At 41.8% G+C, this 20,255-nt stretch overlaps 1 protein-coding gene across 1 annotated transcript in view; it reads left to right on the top strand.

The window, feature by feature from the left end:
- LOC126095640 (uncharacterized) overlaps positions 1–20,255 on the top strand; it is a 793,146-nt gene that overhangs the window by 756,593 nt on the left and 16,298 nt on the right. The window contains exon 6 of the mRNA XM_049910402.1: positions 16,646–16,934. Within this exon, the coding sequence (XP_049766359.1) occupies positions 16,646–16,934 (289 nt within the window). The remainder of the gene's footprint in view (positions 1–16,645; positions 16,935–20,255) is intronic.

The raw sequence follows: 20,255 nt of genomic DNA, 5'->3' as shown, positions 1-20,255 counted from the left end.
TTCGAGTTTCTACGAAAGCAGAAGCGACAGAGGTCGCCTCCTGTGTCGGAGCAGAAATTCTTCGCCATGAATCAAGGACGGTCCCTCCAGTTATTTTAAAATGTGGTGGAGATTAAACCACGAAAATATCACACAGTGCAGTTCGCATTATACACCTTTGGCTACTGCAGCTCTGTCGTACACAGAGTTAATTTGAGCTAACCATGTCAGCTACCAGGAACAAGTGAATATCGGCCGCCGTGATCCCTAGACAATCGATACTTATCTATGCCTCATCTAACTTGGCACGTTTCCTCCGCTGTTGGCAACTCCAGCGCAAAAACTCTTCTTATCGTGGACAAACAATACATGGAATTGTGCGTTTGAGTCGCATTGTCACGTGAGGCGAACCATCAGGCCACCTCTGCGGCCACTTCGGGTCTCTGCTTGTAAAAGGCACTGCCAAGGGTAACAAGTTTGCTGAGAAAGCAGCCATTGTTACTCCTGTGATGTATATGACAGCTGGCATTTCAGTGTCCCGGCGAACTAGTTAACTTACGTAAGTGAAGTTCACCTTATTGTAACAGATTTACCAGAAGGATAGTCGGTCTTGAGAACAAGTGTGATCCGTTACTAATGTAATGCGGTTGCATTATAAAAGCCGTAAAATTTCACTATGTGTTTATTAAATAAACCTGGTAAGAAATATTTTTAAAAAGAGAGACAATCTGTTGTCCCCAGATGCTACTCTACATCTGATACTGAACAATAATTTCCTACCGTTCTAGGCAAAAAGAGTTGTGTATGCCATTTCGATGTCATTCATCTGCTGATAAATGCAAATATCTGAACATTCCAGAAGAACTAGAACTTTTTACTGACATGAAAATGGATCCGATTAGCGTTCTTAAAGATACAGACTGACCTAAGAGGAACTAACATTTTATCAGTAATTTTACAAAATATCCTCGTGCAAAGATGAAGTAATTTTTTAGGCGAAACAAAACAGACTTAATCCGTTTAATATTTACAAAAAATGGTTCAAATGGCTCTGAGCACTATGGGACTTGACATCTGAGGTCATCAGTCCCCTAGAACTTAGAACTACTTAAACCTAACTAACCTAAGGACATCACACACATCCATGCCCGAGGCAGGATTCGAACCTGCGACCGCAGCAGTCGCGCGGTTACGGACTGAAGCGCCTAGAACCGCTCGGCCACCGCGGCCGGCTAATATTTACACATTTCACATTTATATCGAGTGCATTTTTACATATTTATTAGCAATAAGCGAAACAAATGTAGAGATCGCACACATTACCAAAATCAAAGAAAAAATACACAAGCGACGATATCTCTGACGTCTTGTGCAAAAGAATATGCCACTAATATTATAAAGCACGATGTGCCTCATTTGAAGATCTTCGATTAGCAACGACACGTGTGTCTGTCTGTTGTTGCAAGTTTTTCAAACAGTGGCTGAAAGCAACAGTTACGGTTCGTGAACTTTACTGTGTTTTAGTTTAATTCACAAGAGTCACTATCGTCCAATTCGTTTTAGTATAGAGGACACCGCTCCTCCGTAATCGCGTTAAATAGGCCACCTTGGTCGGCATGACGAGATCCTTAGACGGTCACAGCACTGCGCTACATTCAGCTGTTGTGAACACCGAAGCTACGAACGTGCGCGGAAATGAGCGCGCTATTGAACCTTACACGACTGAATCGTCTCAACAAACACTGGCTGCTGCAGCAAAACAGCAGTCATCTCTTCCTATCAATACCGTGATCTCACCTGAACAAACTGTTATCATCGGCGATGTTCTCAATACCGTAATAGATGACTATGTAAAGTCGGTAACTGACAGTTTCTGGCACCAATATTACGCATTGCTCTCGAATGTCTGTAGGCAACATTCGTATTTTTACAAGAACTGTTGAAAATGTAGATTGATTACTGCAAGAGGGTAACTTGTATGTTTAAGAGACAATGACGTCAGTAAGGCTTTTTAAAACAGTCAGTAACCGTATTGTTTCTTCTAATGTATTTCCATTTATTAGTAATGCTGCAATAGTTGGCAAAATGTCTAAATGGGGAAGTATACTAGGGCATGTGAGAGGTATTCCAACCGACTCCACGGTTCAGGCATGCTCTCATTTCATCGCTCTGTTCAATGCATATTCGATTATTTAAGCAAAGTACCATCCACGATACAGATCCCCTATGAATAAAATTGTTTCAGTGTGTTTTACCATGGATGACGTTGTATGGCATCACTGCAAAGGTAGTGGCCAAATCAAGAAAGACGGTCGCAATTATTATCTATTCCAAATGGTGATACCGACTTTCCTGCTTGCGTATACAATACTGCAAAATAAAAATCCGTACCCTTGGTACAAGAAGCAACTCCAAAAATTCCTCAGCATTCCACAACGTCTGGAAAAGAGCAAAAAACATCTGACTCTTGTACTGCAGTACTATAAATATCACCGTCGGTACAGTAATTAGTTGATAAAATTCCTCGTACACGGTCTGGAAAAGAGCAACATGCAACTGACTCTGGCCCCTGGTTTTAGAAATACCACCTAAACACACTAAAAGACGTCGATCTGATTTCGATTTTAATAAGGATGATGTCAACAGTTCAGTTGTCACTAACAACAACATTTCTTCCAATGAAAAATCTGTCAAATAAAACTGTTAATGTCTTTCTTATGGAAACTAACAACTTATGTGAATTTAATGAGACTGGCGAATGTAATGCTAAAGCTCATAGAGCGTCAGGCGCAGTAACTACTACTGACACACTACCTACATCTGATGCTGCACACCAAACCGATGATATGATAGATACGGAATCCGAATGTGGTTCGTCAGCGTCAGATTCCTCAATGAGAGGTGCGCCACTGGCGGAAGATATCCATAAAGATTACCTCATGTCTTCAAAAGAATTCAAAGCTTTTTGAAAGCGACAAAACAATGCTTCTAATTGCAAAAGAGTACACTAAATATTTTGTGGTTTGCAACAATTAATTGATAAAAAACTTACAAAAAACAAAGTAGTCGACGAACGTTGTCACCTACAGCGATTGTTAAGTGCGATTAAAAATGAAACGGCCACTAAATGAGGTACATGTTCGTCACTTCTGTAGTCGAGCAAGAACAATGCAGTACCGTGGACATGTCCGAAGTAAGCAGTACACAATGCCGACAGAGCACTGATTATCACAAATGGCAACACCAAATACAAGATGAACAACTTGGTCTCTTCATAAATAAATCAAGTGCATACAAATAAATCTACAGCGCTCCAGAGCTGCAACAGCTAACCTGATGCAGCTTATTGTGTGATATCAGATTTCCATTGCTTTCATACAATAACCATACTGTTATCAACTAACCTTAGGTGGAATCACTAGAGGTTACGAGATATTAAGCGCAGATCACACAAGGGTTCAAAATGGTTCAAATGGCTCTGAGCACTATGAGACTTAACATCTGAGGTCATCAGTCCCCTAGAACGTAGAACTACTTAAACCTAACTAACCTAACGACATCACACACATCCAAGCCCGAGGCAGGATTCGAACCTGCGACCGTAGCGGTGGCGCGGTTCCAGATTGAAGCGCCTAGAACTGCTCGGCCACATCGATCGGCTGACTCAAGGGAAAGGGCAGCATTACTGATAACCAACAAAGATATTGGATTCCTTAATGATCAGTCACTTGTCCGATGAAGATGCAGTACTTGTAGAAATAGTAAAAAAAATCCGATTTTTCATATCTAGCGTTTACTTAGAAAACCCACCAAAGATGACCCGAGAAAAATTGACAAAATGATATAATACAATAAAGGAGTTGCTTTAGTAATTGCTGTGGAGAGCAATGCAAGATCTAGCACGTGGTATGATAAAATAACAAACTCCAGTTTGTAGCTCCCTGTAACTGACAGAAAATAGATTTAAACTACTCTATACACAATTGGTTTAAATATATCAGAAAGAAAACGAAGTAATCTTCTGTTTCAAAAATTATAACTTGTACTGTGACTCTCTGAGAAGTAACTAAATGAACTATGTTCATATCTGTGTCGAAACTGTAACGTTTCTTTTGTTTACCTATCGAAATAAATATCCCTTTCAGCTATGATTTTTATAAGTTACAGGGAAAACCACCATATCTGAAACACTCTGTATATTTTCTGTCACCTTTTTTTGGGAAATATAACAATTACAGCATAATTCCAGATTCTGGGATTCGTCACCTTTCCTGAGCATTCCGTAAATAGTTTTACAAGTGCATGTATTTTTCTCAATCTTTAATGTACTGGAACATCGTTATCTTCCAGTTTCATTCTGTTCTTCTTTCCTCCAATGGCTTTAAATTTGTCTGGCAAAATTTCTGCAATGTCATAGCTTTCGCTATTAACTACTGCATTTCTCAATCATGTCTTGAACGATATATATAAATTGTTATTAAACTTTCGTTTCATGTTCTCAAGTCATCTCTGAGATTTTCTGGATAGCTTTATTAATTCAGCTTATTAATGTGTACTGGATGCATTTGTCTTCTCTTCAATAGTTACGTTGTTCAGTTTGTGACTGGCTTTTCTTTTGACTTCTTTATGCGTGAAATATCTTTTGCTGTTTCCCTAAGTAACTTCCTGATACAGCTACCCCTTTCCTCTGTGCTGGTATAATCTTGACACTCTAAGACGCTGATTTTGTTGCCTAACTGTATGTGGCGAGCTTCCTTTTTGTAATAAATTCTCGGAATCTAAATTTTATCCATGGCTGCAGGTTTCTTTCTTTCTAGCTGTGTCTCTATTTACTGCTGCATCTTATTACTCTATGCTAACTTCAAATTCTAAAGTTGTTTAACATTGCCACACCGAATACAACTTTATTTGTTGATAAATATAATCAATTTCATTTCCTCTTTTTTAAATCCATTTTCTGTTCTTCTATCTGAAATAGTATGTTGTTCCAGTCGACAAATTCTACTACTGTGTGACTTCTTTCACTTTTGTCGTTACATTTATTTTTCTTACTCTAGTGTCTGTCTCTAGTTTTGACATACTTTTGTTCTAAAATTCCTCTTTATCATCTTATATTGGTATCCGCTGTCTTTTATCAGCTTCTGCAGCACTTCGTAGATGTCTAATACCTTTCCCTGAGATGTGACCGTAATGGTGGACAGACTTGGTTGATTTCCATGATGTATTTACAGTTGATTTCTAAAATAAGTATCATTTTTCTTTCTGAGATTCCTTCAGTACCATTAACGATATTTTTAAATCCCTTATTTCCACTAAAGACTATACTTAAGAAGGTAATAATATTGTAAGGACTGGTCACATATGATTTCCACTAATACTCTGACTTTGTTTAAAAAAAATCTCCCATAAATACTAAATCTAACGTGAATTTTATCTCTAAATCTCCCGAAATTAAAACAGGAGCATACAGAGAAGGCCGATTGTCAGCTTAGCTGTTTAGTTAAGTGCTCCAAGAAGCAGGATCCATTCACCAGAACTGTTTTGTTAACTAAGCAGCTGATTTTCCTAAAAAAAATTCAATACACTGCATAGAGAAAAATGAGAAAACAGACTTACAGATCTCCACATCCAAACGGGTGTTCATACCCAACATTTCAGACAACCCAAAAAAGACAACAGCCAGACTTTGGAAACATTGGTAACATGGAAACATTTCATATCTTGGAAAAATGGTGCAAACCAATGGCTTAAGTAATGACTGAACATGAGACAGGATACATGCCTTCCTGCAATAAAATATTAATATTCATAAAAGCAAATTTAAGAAACTGTACAGCAATAACAAAATTGTAAGTATTCTGCGTAGCAAGAAGTATCACTGCTCCTTGAGTAGAGGCGTATGGGGAGGAAAAAAAGCAAGAAATAAAATCTTTCAACAATTCTGTGGGTGAGAACAGATGCAAATCGCAGTTACATATTTAAAAAAACAACAACAAGGAATTGTAGAAAAATCTCAAAACTCCAAGTCACTACTCAGAAAAACATATTACGACAGAAACAACAAAGACAACCAAAAATAAATAGATCAACAAAAATTCAAAAGACCTAAAAGCAGATGGGCATATCTGATGAAAACATTTAAAACGAAGATATCTTGAAAGTATTGAGGGAAAGGAGAAAATTGGGTGCAGCTAAATTCTATATGGTGGACAAAGAAAACTGTAGCGTGAAAGAACGGAAAAAAAATGTGACAGAAAGGAAGGAAATACCTAGTTCAATGCCGTATCGTGAGTCGGTGCTTAATGTGAGCAACAAATAACTGATCGCATACGATGGAAAGAAGACAGTTCCGAACATCTAGTTACCAATGATTTATATCTGTTTCATTGTTGTTACTGTTATTATTACTATTATTATTTCTTTATTTATATGCAGGGAAGTGTTACTGAAAATTTTTCAGCATGAAGAATATCAACCATGGAACAACTGATGGTAAATACATTACTCGGCGTTATTAAATGGAGAACGATCATAAATAGTAAATTTCCAACAATATTCTCTTATAAGTGTATTTTTTCTTATTTAAGGGAGTCGTCAAATAGCAGTAAAAGGATGTACCGACCGTAGCGGAACGAATACAACGGATTTTTGTGTTTTCGTTTATAATCTATTAAAGATCGACGCAACATCACAAAATTGCAATTGCTATAACGTAAATAAATAAAAGGAAAGAAAATTTACTGCCCCATCAGGGCAAAGAAAATAAAAAAAATGTTTATTAAATTCTACATAACTGACGGAATGGAATGTGTACGACGTATGACAACATTTTAGAGTATCGCGATAAGGTCTATGCTACTGGCGGAGTGGTATACTCTTTAAATGACTCTTTTTTTCTCTTTTTGCTCGTCGAAAGCTCTATTCTGAGTCTTGGTGTGGCAGATCGATCGGCAGTGAATGCAGAGTCATTACCAGGGCCCGCAGCCGGCGCTATTCAGACTCCAGAACACGGCAAAGATTTTCAATATCGCCAGCAAGTGGCGCGGGATGAGGTGCCACCACTCCCTAATGCTCTCCGTCATTTGGTAGCTCCATAACGTCCGTAAGATATCATTTAGTAATAAACAGGGACGTTAATTACACCAAGCTGCTGAACTTTGTTGCACTTCCTTTGACGAGTAGGACCTTCTGTCTGGACACTTTAACGAGTCAGTTTTAGATGATCAGTGGTCAAAATTGCAGGGGTTGTCCTAAAATGTGGAGACAACCCGAGAAATCCGCTCTCGAACATTAATGCAGATGCTGGCCAAGCTGGAGGTTACGCTGCTGTATTTTAACTACGAGCGGCACCTGTGCAAGTCATCAATACATTGCAATTGCCGTCGTGGTCAGAATATAGTTCTGTGTAGTTGTGAGTGCCTTACGTCGCAGCCAAATGGCTTCGAACGTGGGCACTTTGTTGGTGCTTCCGTAGCCACGACAGCCGAAGTGTTTTTTGTCTCAAGAAGCACCAAGAGTGAAGGATGGCGGGCATACGACGATGATTGGGGCAGCTATATAGTGGTGTTCCATTGGTAGCGTGGTTACTCGCAAAGTCGCATTACTGTCAAGGATTATGTACCTTTGTGACCATATGACCATTGTGATCCATCCCAACGTACAATGTTTGTTCTCCTGTGCTGACGCTGCGATCCAAGACAAGACCCGTGTTCACACAGCTCGCATCGTCCGTGACTGGTTTTGTATGTACGATGATGAATTGTCAAGTCTTCACTGGCGACCACAGTCACTGGATATCCATATTATCGAGTCTTTGTGGTCTACTGCGCAGAGAAGGTTGCATGATCACTACCCACTTCCATCATCATTACCTGGACTTGACAGTGTTTTGCAGGACGAATGGTATAAGATTCCCTTGAAAACCATACAGAACATGTATTTAGCCCCTCCTAGACGACTGGAAGCTGTTTTTAATGCCAGTTGCTGTCATACACCGAATTAGGCATGGTATTGTGTTGTGTCCTCGGTATTTCCATATTCGTGTCTCAGGCTAATTCCAGTGGCCGCTCGCCATATTTCCCCTTGTATTACGACTAACTGAAAACAATTCTTTTTATTTTTTTTATTTTTTTTGCTTTGAGTCACTGAGGCCATTGCGGAATGAACTCTATCAGTATTTTATTAATTTGGTCTCGGAATCGAACTATAAGTTTAATAAGTCACAGCTGCAAAATACTAACACGAATTCTTTACAGACGAATGGAAAAACTGGTAGAAGCCGAACTCGGGGAAGATCAGTTTGGATTACGTAGAAATATTGGAACACGTAAGGCAATACTGACCTTACGACTTACCTTAGAAGAAAGATTAAGCAAAGGCAAACCTACGTTTCTAGCATTTGTAGACTTAGAGAACGCTTTGACAATGTTGACTAGAATACTCGCTTTCAAATTCTAAAGGTGGCAGGAGTAAAATACAGGGAGCGAAAGGCTATTTACAATTTGTACAGAAACCACCAGATGGCAGTTATAAGAGTCGAGGGGCATGAAAGGGAAGCAGTGGTTGGGAAGGGAGTGAGACAGGGTTGTAGCCTATCCCCGATGTTATTCAATCTGTATATTGAGCAAGCAGTAAAGGAAACAAATAAAAGTTCGCCGATGACATTGTAATTCTATCAGAGACAGCAAAGGACTTGGAAGAGCAGTTGAACGGAATGGACAGTGTCTTGAAAGGAGATATAAGATTAACATCTACAAAAGCAAAACGAGCATAATGGAATGTAGTCGAATTAAGTCGGGTGATGCCGAGGGAATTAGATTAGGAAATGAGACACTTAAAGTAGTAAAGGAGTTTTACTATTTGGGGAGAAATGAGTTTTACTATTTGGGGAGCAAAATAACTGATGATGGTCGCAGTAGAGAAGATGTAAAATGTAGACTGGCAATGGCAAGGAGCGCGTTTCTCAAGAAGAGAAATTTGTTAATATCGAGTGTAGATTAAAGTGTCAGGAAGTCGTTTCTGAAAGTATTTGTGTGGAGTGTAGCCATGTATGGAAGTGAAACATGGACGATAAATAGTTTGGACAAGAGGAGAATAGAAGTTTTCGAAATGTGGTGCTACAGAAGAATGCTGAAGATTAGATGGGTAGATCACATAACTAATGATGAAGTATTGAATACAACTGGGGAGAAGAGGAGTTTGTGGCACAACTTGACAAAAAGAAGGGACCGGTTAGTAGGACATGTTCTGAGGCATCAAGCGATCACAAATTTAGCATTGGAGGACAGCGTTGAGGGTAAAAATCGCAGAGGGAGACCAAGAGATGAATACACTAATCATATTCAGAAGTATGTAGGTTGCAGAAGGTACTGGGAGATGAAGAAGCTTGCACAGGATAAGGTAGCATGGAGAGCTGCATCAAACTAGTCTCAGGACTGAAGACCACAACAACTAGGAAAATCAAGCAATTGCAAATTAATGTGATGGAATAGCGGTATAAAAGCAGCTACTGTAAACTAGAAAAGTAAATGGGTTTTGTCTTACAACAGCGCTGTCGGACCCTATTTCAAACACTTATTACACTTTGAGAAGCACCAGGAAACCGTGTTTTTTTCTGCTGATAACACGTCCCAAGCGATAACGTTATCGCACCCTTGAATGCCAAGATCGATAATGACGACACGCGCTATTCATCGAATAATCTCCTACCGGCGATCGTTAGACGTGTGCATCAGCACGATTATTAAAAAACCGCTGCTCTTTCTTATCACCCCGCTTAAAAAAAAAAAAACGACTCTTTGTATATATGCCTTCATTTCTGTGCAGTTTGGCAAGCAGAAGAAGGAGAACACTAAATTCAGTCTCCTTTTGTATGTAATCAGCATAGTCCGTTTTCTTTTCTTTTTTTTTTTTTTTAGTTTCGGAAAATAAGAACAACGTACGGTTCCTGTCAGATGAAATAAAATGCAGGCAGAATGAGTTGAAAGTATTTTCGAATTAAACAAAACCCCCGCAGTTTATGAAATTCCATCAGTTTTGTATTTCAGTCGCTTCAGAGATGTTGCAGAGCATAACTGAAAAAAACGAATCACAGGTTTTAATTTCTTTCTTCTTCTGTTGGATTTCTAGTTTCGTAGTTTTTTTTTTGTTGAAACTTATAGCTTTTTGTGGCACTGTTTAAAATTGTCAGCCAGTTTGCCAATTTTCTTGAGTGAATGTGTTTCTGTATCTACATTCTAAGCAGTTATCTATCCAGACTCTTTCAGAAACACATTAGCCAAACTTTGTGAGGACCTCCCCTACGGTCGGCCGGGGTGGCGCTTCAGTCTGGAATCACGCGACCACTACGGTCGCAGGTTCGAATCCTGCCTCGGACATGGATGTGTGTGATGTCCTTAGATTAGTTAGGTTTAAGTACTTCTAAATTCTAGGGGACTGATGACCTCTTATGTTAAGTCCCATAGTGCTCAGAGCCATTTGAACCATTTTTAACCTCCCCTACGTGCTTTTGTCGTTTTCCTCGGGACTGCTGTTTTGGACTGAGATGCATAGTTACATACTTCACCGTTTATTGTATTTATTGATATAACCTGTGAGGTCTACTTCACGGAATGCTAGAGGTATTTTCAGATGAATATTTGTGACAAGTCTAGCAGTATTCCGTGTCGCGAACGTCACTCCCCGGTTTTCGGGGGCAGTCCACTACCATTTCTGTCATGCAAGCATGCATTCCTGATCGGCGACAGCACCAACTTACAACGGTCCAAACGCTGTGACAGGATCTACCATAATGCGGGGGGTCTAACAACCGTCAGAGAAACTATACAGCGGAGAGATTTGTGCTTTCCATTTCTCTAAAACGCTCATGCCAAATGCTGAGATGGTTTCGCTGATAAGAACACGCCCATTTCCTGCGCCGTCTTTCTCTCTTCGTCTCCAGAGCAAGTAGTCCGACCCTGACGCCCTCGCCATCGACGACGGTAAATTGAATTCTACTTCATCCTTATTTACTGTCATTAACTTCAGATATTTTTGTGTCGTATTCACCGTATCTGTCTTTCTATTTGACACCTAAATCGGTTGCTTAAGCGGCATATTTGCAATATCTTTTACATTACGGTAGCAACCATTGTTTACTTCACGATTGGTATATCTTCTTTGTTTTGATATAATTTTGCTGGATCGTTCTTGACAAATTCTACACTCCCTTGTAATTTAATCCTTTATTGTAAAAAGCAATATTTACTGTATTGTGTGATGTTACGGTTTCGCTTATAAAGTGTGGATGACACATGCCACTATTGTTCGACTTCCAATGGCCCCTAAAGAAAACCACAGGAAGAGATAGCAGAAATGTGACACGTGATGTCAGATGGAAAGAAAGAAGTCGTGTGGATGAACATGGCAGTGAGGCGGGCGAACACCAGACACTGATGAATAGACATCGAGGACTAGTATCGTCTGCTGCGTAAAAACAGGCAAGACTTTCAAGACCAGGACAAGAGCATCTTTGCAGAAGTCGTGTGGATGAACATGGCAGTGAGGCGGGCGAACACCAGACACTGATGAATAGACATCGAGGACTAGTATCGTCTGCTGCGTAAAAACAGGCAAGACTTTCAAGACCAGGACAAGAGCATCTTTGCTAATTAAACTGTTTAGCATATGGACTGTGGATCTGTGATACAAGCTAATCATACTGATATGTTGAAGATTAAACTGCGAGCTACAGGCGAATTTGGTCACACACACAATCATACACACACACACACACACACATGGAGAGAGAGAGAGAGACAGAAAGGAGGACTCTCAGACAAAATATTCCTCAGAACGCAGAGAGGAGATGAGCCTTAGATAGAACCTGGAAGGACTTCCTGAGACCCTGACAGTCATCCCAGCAAAAGTTTCTACAGCCTCATAAAGATTACAACACAGTGCACAAGTGACTAATAGACTGGTATTAAATGTAAAACAGACGAGACAGTTCGTTAGTTCGCGATGTCTAGTAAAATATTTTTTGTGATGCAGAATTCTATATTACAGGGTCTTTACGGCTATAAGCGGAGATAATGCATTAGCATCTCATACGAGTTCTGAATACTACATGTGCATCTACTGTATATCTGCTCAGCGGAGGGCTGAACCACAGTCAGTTATAAGTAATTAATAATTATGCTGCCCCCCCCCACCACCACCTCTCTCTCTGTCTCTCTCTCTCTCTGTCTGTCTCTCTCTCTCTCTCTCTCTCTCTCTCTCTCTCTCTCTGTGTGTGTGTGTGTGTGTGTGTGTGTGTGTGTGTGTGTTTGTTTGTTCTTATTTACAATGAGTTTCACTTTCATTGAACAGAAATTGAAAACTGAAATATATTAATACATTTGTTATTTGATTAAGAAATATTAAATGTTTCCAAGTTTAATTTTTTGTGTATTAAATGGTCTGATTTAATTTATGGACGATATTATTTTAATTCCATTATGAGTTTATATCTATCTCATTAAATGACATAAACTCGAGAGATTATATAGGTTTAACCCTCAGAAAATCATATTTGATACAAAATAAATGTTGACTGATGACAGTAATTTGTAGTTTCCTGTGATTTTCATAACAGTCACGGTAAAGATAAACCTAAAATGTGCTGTGTGGCTGGTCCCGGCGGAGGTTCGAGTCCTCCCTCGGGCATGGGTGTGTGTTTTTGTCCTTAGGATAATTTAGGTTAAGTAGTGTGTAAGCTTAGGGACTGATGACCTTAGTAGTTAAGTCCCATAAGATTTCAACATTTGAACCTAAAATGTGCATAAGGATAGAGTGTTTCAAAGTCTTTGCACGAAATGTGTATGTAACGTCACGTCATGGGGAACAGTTTTTGTCAGATGCAAAATATTCACTGAAGCTTTCCGACGATGCTGGGCGTATTACATTACTACCCTGAGAGGCGCCATGGTGTAGGCACTCTCCGGCGTTCGTATGCAATATGCGTTACCTATTATCAGCATGCAAGGGGTTAGGTGAAGCTTCTAAAATACGTTTCTCCACTTACAAGGAGAGGTCCTCAACGGTGGAATTGACTTTTTGAAACAATCTATGCGGCAATGTTGGTTATAGTCCAAGGAATGACATCCTGCAATCATTCACTCTGGTGGGCCATTGTCTGCAAGTAACCGACAAAAAAAAATTCGTAATTATGTGTGATGCTCTACATGTTTAAAAACTGTAGCAATTCATAGGCCGGTTGCGAAGCGTAATGGTTAAGATAATGATTTCACATCCAAAAAATTGTCTGTTCGAGTTTTGTAACGTATAGTGAATTTTTTCATTTTTAAATCTTTATCTAAGTGACTTTGATCACTGTTTTTATTGTTGTAACTGATTAACTCATAATTTCTTTTATTTGTATTCCTTAACACATCATTTTAGTCAATGGTCTAACTTCTTCAAATGCTCTTATTTTTTCTTCGTATCATTCTTTTTCTACTTGTAATCTTTGTGCATGTGAATTTAATTATTTTCATTTATCTATCATAACGTTTAAACATCTGAAAATGCCGTTCTGTTGGTTAAAAAACAAAAGCTGAAATAATGTATTTATATTAACAGTGCAATAGTGTCAAGACTGTATTTTTCGTTACAAATGTACATCTTTTTGGGTGTCAGCCATTACCCAAACATTTAAAACGTAAATTCTTATTGCACTTTCGTCAAAACAAGATGAATCATAATTTAAACGAATGAGGGATTGCAAGTAAAATGAGATTGAAGCAAAATCAGAAGTAGAAAAAATTAATCCAATAATATGGACGAAGGTGTAATATGACAAAATGGAAGCAATTAGATCGAAGTTAATACGTAACAATGATCAAAATCACATCAACAAGGATTGCAAGTGGAAAAAAACTGATAAGAATAAAAATTAGAGGTTGTATTTCATATGATGACTAATATGACGTGACAAGGAATAAGAAAACATTACATTTCAACCAATAAATTTATTAAAAATAATGATTAAGTTTAAAAATAGAAAATTTCAAACCACCCAACAAACTTCGAACCCACATCCTTTTGCCTGTGAGGCCAGTACCTTAACCATAATCGTACCCAACTAGGCTGTCAATTGTTATAATTTTTAAACCTATAGAGCATCACGCGAAATTCCGAAATTTTTTTTTCGAAGTTTATTCCCAAGCAAGGGCCCAAAAGGATGACTAGTTGCAGGGTCTTATTCCTTTGACCTTCACCGACATCACTGATTGTTTTAAAAAGTCGACCCAACGCTGTTACAGTTAATCTCAATTTGCTGGGGTAGAAGGTTTGCGGATTCAGCACACATGGTTAGTAGACCCTCCTAGTCCTCGTCGTCCCAGAGCCGGCGAATTAAATAAAGAGATACATTGCGTCGGAGGGAAGCGCCAGCGATCATTTTGACTCGAACAAAAGTTGTTACCCTGATATGATCTATCCCCCTGGACGTTTGGTAGAAAGACTTTGAAAAGTAGTGTATATACATGGAGGATCCGGGAACACAATGGAGTTCACGGGATGGACAAACATATAACCAAGTGAAGTATGTTTGATGAACCAAAGAAGCATTACATGGATGGGTGTAGCTGAAGGCTACAATACACTACACACTCACATTAATGTGATAACCTGTCAGAAGGCTGAATATACACGTTTTGCAATGCGGCCCGCTGCGAGACGTGCAAAAAGACCGTCAGTGGTGTTCTGGAAGGTACCGACAGGGATGTGCAGCCATGCCGACTGCAGTGCCGTATCCAGCTGCGCTAGGTTTATCCGTTGAGGATGCTCGGCGCTAACAGTGCGATGGAGGAGGCCCCACAGATTCTCGACTGGGTTTTAATCTGTGATGTATGGTGGCTAGGGGAGTATGGTAGAGCCATCTTGGTGCACTTCGAACCACTCACGTACATTGCAAGCTGTATAAGACGTGCATTGTCCTGCTGGTAGAAGCCCTCGTGCCCAGGAAAACAAATTGACCTTCTTCCGGCCAGGACCCTAGTGACAATTGTTGCAGAGCGTTTGCTTTCAGAATTTGAAGCCGATGGAGCATGAAACGTGGGTCATCTGAAAAAGGCACCTATCACCGCTCGGTGGAGGTCCTGTTGCGGTACTGGCGTGCTAATTACAGCATTCGTCGCCAGTGAACAACTGTCAGAATGGGTGCGTGAATCAGTCGAATGCTGCACCGGAGCGTACGCAGCAACTCTAGCTGTACGGTCGTTGAGGAGACACTGTTGGTAGCTCCTTGGTTCATCTGGGTGGTTAGTGCTCAGCAGCTGCACTTCTATTGGCCCGTACACCTCTGTCGTCTACGGCTCGTGGTGCAGGACAGTTGCTTCTTGAACGTTTTGGATAGCGCCTTTTTGCCACGCACCATATACTTTAGCCATGGCGGCGCGCGAACAGTTGACAAAATAAGCCGTTTCGTAAGTGCTTCCACCCTTGCGTGAAAGCCAATGATCATGCCTGTTTGGATGACAGATTGCTCCTTATTGCACTACAACAACAACTGCACTTTTTTTCTGCGGTAGCCCGACAGGCCAGCACTAGTGCTGCCACCTGCCGTCTGTGAGTGATCAGATGTGCCGGCGCCCCGTCATGTTGGAACCACATGCATCGTCTTGTAGGGAGCGTGACGTATTCCAGCAATTCTGGCAATGCTCTGGCGAGAAAATTGTAATAGTGCCTGCCATTTAATGGCCTAGGTAACAGATACGGCCCAATTAAACGTCCCCAACAACACCGACCCACACATTAACGAAGAACCGCACTTGATGAGCGCTAGTAACTGTGACATGTGGGTTATCCTCAGTCCAAACATGCTTATTATGCATGTTGAAGCCTCCATCACGCCCGAACGTTGCTTCGTTGGTAAACAACACAGAGGATGGAAATGTAGGATGCATTTCACACTGTTCCAGCTACCACTGCGAAAACTGTGCTCTGGGTGGATAATCAACTGGTTCCAGGTTGTGGAAACGCTGTAAGTGAAATGGACGTAACAATTGCTCTCGAAGGACTGTTCTTACATTCGTCTGATTCGTCCCCACGTTACATGCAATTGTACGAGTGGTGAGTGAAGGATTCCGCTCCTTATGCTACAAGACAGCTTCCTCAAGTTGCAGCGTTCTTACCGTGCGACGGCGTCCCAGTCCAGATAATCTGCTAAATGACCTGGTCTCACGCAGACGTTGGTACACAGCAGCAAAGGTCGTATGATGCGGGATACGGCGATTAGGATATTTTTGTTGATAAAAAACCCGCTGTGCAGCTCGTCCGCTGTCGTGCGCTACGTAGTACGCACCAACCATACCAGTGTACTCACTCCAGGTGTATCGCCCCATTAGTAGACAGGGACAATGCACTACTACACTGGTGGACAGCAGTTGCCTACAACTGAAGAGCGTATTACGCCCTCTAACAACTGAAGATCGTAATACGGCCTCTAGTAACTGAAGAGCGTAATACGGCCTCCACCGGTTTAAATAATCCTCATAGGTAAAAATGACATTAGGGAAAAATATTTGTTTTGATGTCCCTTACAAAGTCCCAGATTTTGTCGGTTTAAATACTTTTCACCCTGTATAATGCGCAGTGTACGCTCATTGCCTTCGTCGTAACGCGACCGGTGCCGGTGTGTTGGCAGAGGGCAAGAGGCGGCGGTTCCACCCGCTGCGAGGGCTGCGGCGCATGTTCCGGCGCAAGGCGGCCCCTGCCGGCGGCGGCGCCGCGGGATCGGCGGCCGGCGGCTGCCGCTCCGACGAGGAGGACGCGCACCACCACCACCTGCACGACCACCACCACGCGCACCACCACCATCACCACCACCACCACCACGCGGACGGCGCGCCGCTCGACCAACTGCAGCAGGAACAGCTGCGCTGCCGGTCCGCCAGCGAACTGCTGGCGGCCGAGGGGCCCACCGCGCGCCGCAGGTGAGTTGCCGTAGACTCTGCAGACACAGTACTGTCCTACAAAGCCGAATAAATGCGGTATAGTAATTCCGGCATAAAAATGTTCATATCGGAACACCACAAAAAGGCCAATAGGTTATTATTATATAAAAAAGACTGACTGAAAAGTGGGGTACCATCTGCCTCATTTTATCTTCCTCAGCAAATTTAATATTTTCCCAAAAATTGCGTGCGAACACATTAGCGATTTTTTTTTTAACATGCAACTCGCCTCAAAGGTCACAGTTCGTGGTCATAGACTTCCAGTCGTCGAGTAAAACAGAAGCAATACCCGGCGTTCCCCAAGGATGTGTTATAGGCCCTTCATTGTTCCTGATCTATATTAACGACATAGGAGACACTCGGAGTAGCCCTATTAGATGGTTTACAGGTGATGCTGTCACTTACCGTCTTGTAAAATCATCAGATCACCAAAACTAATTGCAAAATGATTTAGATAGGATATCTGTATGGTGTGAAATGTGGCAATAGACGCTGAATAAGGAAAAGTGTGAAGTTCTTCACATGAGTACTAAAAGAAATCCGCTAAATTTCGATTACGCGATAAGTCACAAAAGTCATAAGGCTGTAAATTCAAACTTCCTGGCAGATTAAAACTGTGTGCCCGACCGAGACTCGAACTCGGGACCTTTGCCTTTCGCGGGCAAGTGCTCTACCAACTGAGCTACCGAAGCACGACTCCGCTGCAGAGTGAAAATCTCATTCTGGAAACATCCCCCAGGCTGTGGCTAAGCCATGTCTCCGCTATATCCTTTCTTTCAGGAGTGCTAGTTCTGCAAGGTTCGCAGGAGAACTTCTGTAAAGTTTGGAAGGTAGGACCGAGATACTGGCAGAAGTAAAGCTGTGGGTACCGGGCGTGAGTCGTGCTTCGGTAGCTCAGTTGGTAGAGCACTTGCCCGCGAAAGGCAAAGGTCCCGAGTTCGAGTCTCGGTCGGGCACACAGTTTTAATCTGCCAGGAAGTTTCATATCAGCGCACACTCCGCTGCAGAGTGAAAATCTCATTCTGGAAACATCCCCCAGGCTGTGGCTAAGCCATGTCTCCGCTATATCCTTTCTTTCAGGAGTGCTAGTTCTGCAAGGTTCGCAGGAGAACTTCTGTAAAGTTTGGAAGGTAGGAGACGAGATACTGGCAGAAGTAAAGCTGTGGGTACCGGGCGTGAGTCGTGCTTCGGTAGCTCAGTTGGTAGAGCACTTGCCCGCGAAAGGCAAAGGTCCCGAGTTCGAGTCTCGGTCGGGCACACAGTTTTAATCTGCCAGGAAGTTTCATATCAGCGCACACTCCGCTGCAGAGTGAAAATCTCATTCTGGAAACATCCCCCAGGCTGTGGCTAAGCCATGTCTCCGCTATATCCTTTCTTTCAGGAGTGCTAGTTCTGCAAGGTTCGCAGGAGAACTTCTGTAAAGTTTGGAAGGTAGGAGACGAGATACTGGCAGAAGTAAAGCTGTGGGTACCGGGCGTGAGTCGTGCTTCGGTAGCTCAGTTGGTAGAGCACTTGCCCGCGAAAGGCAAAGGTCCCGAGTTCGAGTCTCGGTCGGGCACACAGTTTTAATCTGCCAGGAAGTTTCATATCAGCGCACACTCCGCTGCAGAGTGAAAATCTCATTCTGGAAACATCCCCCAGGCTGTGGCTAAGCCATGTCTCCGCTATATCCTTTCTTTCAGGAGTGCTAGTTCTGCAAGGTTCGCAGGAGAACTTCTGTAAAGTTTGGAAGGTAGGAGACGAGATACTGGCAGAAGTAAAGCTGTGGGTACCGGGCGTGAGTCGTGCTTCGGTAGCTCAGTTGGTAGAGCACTTGCCCGCGAAAGGCAAAGGTCCCGAGTTCGAGTCTCGGTCGGGCACACAGTTTTAATCTGCCAGGAAGTTTCATATCAGCGCACACTCCGCTGCAGAGTGAAAATCTCATTCTGGCTGTAAATTCAACTAAATACGTAGGGATTACAATTACAAATAACCTAAATTGGAACGATCACACGGACAATATTGTGGGTAGAGCAAATCAGAGACTCTTTGGCAGAACACTTAGAAGGTGGAACAGGTCTACTAAAGAGACTATTTACACCACACTTGTCCGCCCTATTCTGGAGTATTTATGTGCGGTGAGGGATCCGCATCAGGTGGGACTGACGGATGGCATCGAAAAAGTTCAAATAAGGGCGGCTCGTTTTGTCCTATTGCGAAATAGGAGAGATAGAGTCACAGACGTAATACGTGAATTGGATTGGCAATCATTAAAACAAAGGCTTTTTCGTTGCGGTGGGATCTTCTCATGAAATTTCAATCACCAGTTTTCTCCTCCGATTGCGAAAGTATTCTGTTGGCATCCATCTGCATAGGGAGAAATGATCATCCCATAAAAATAAGAGCAATCAGGACTCACATAGCAAAATTTAAGCGCTCGTTTTTCCCGCGCGCCGTTCGAGATTGGAACGGTAGAAACAGCTTGAAGGTGGTTTATTGAACCCTCTGGCAGGCAGTTTATTGCGAATAGCATAGTAATCACGTAGATGTAGATGTATATGTAGAAACGCCCACAAGCCCCCCTAACAGTAACTCACTCACACCCACTAGTCCATCACAGTGCCACTCATTCATTCAGCCCAACTCATTGCCATTATCTCTTTGTGTCTCTGTCGTTGTCTCCCGTGTTATTCACACTCTCCTTCGTTCCGTCCCACTACTACTGTTTTCGCTCACTCTCTCTGTCTCGCTCTTGCTCTCTCTTACCGCTAATATCTCATTCCTTCCTGCTGCGTTTTCTTAATGTTACTGTCTCTCTTTCTCATTGTCAATGCTGTCTATTCAGTGTGTCATTATCACTGGCTCTCACCTACTTCCTCTTTCTCTTTAATCCTTCTCCCCCCTCCCTGGCACTGTTTCCTAACACTGCTCTATCACTATTAACTATGTTCCACTGCCACTGTGTTCCTATCTTTCGTTCCCGGGTTCGATTCCCGGCGGGGTCAGGGATTTTCTCTGCCTCGTGATGGCTGGGTGTTGTGTGCTATCCTTAGGTTAGTTAGGTTTAAGTAGTTCTAAGTTCTAGGGGACTGATGACCATAGATGTTAAGTCCCATAGTGCTCAGAGGAACCATCCTATCTTTCCCTACACTGCACTTGTCTGCTTCGCTTTTTCTGTAACACAACCACCGCGTACCATCTTCCAGTATTTTCTACTTTTCCGACTCTTCACCACTGCCACTTTCCTCTTCTCTATTAGCATAAAAAATGCGAAAAGGTTCGCATGCCAGAATTTTTAAAGATCCTGAGAAAAACGACATG

The sequence above is a fragment of the Schistocerca cancellata genome, chromosome 8 (assembly GCF_023864275.1).
Source record: "Schistocerca cancellata isolate TAMUIC-IGC-003103 chromosome 8, iqSchCanc2.1, whole genome shotgun sequence".
Taxonomy (NCBI): domain Eukaryota; kingdom Metazoa; phylum Arthropoda; class Insecta; order Orthoptera; family Acrididae; genus Schistocerca; species Schistocerca cancellata.
Note: the sequence above shows the minus strand (reverse complement) of the source record. Positions and strands in the feature narration are given on the sequence as shown.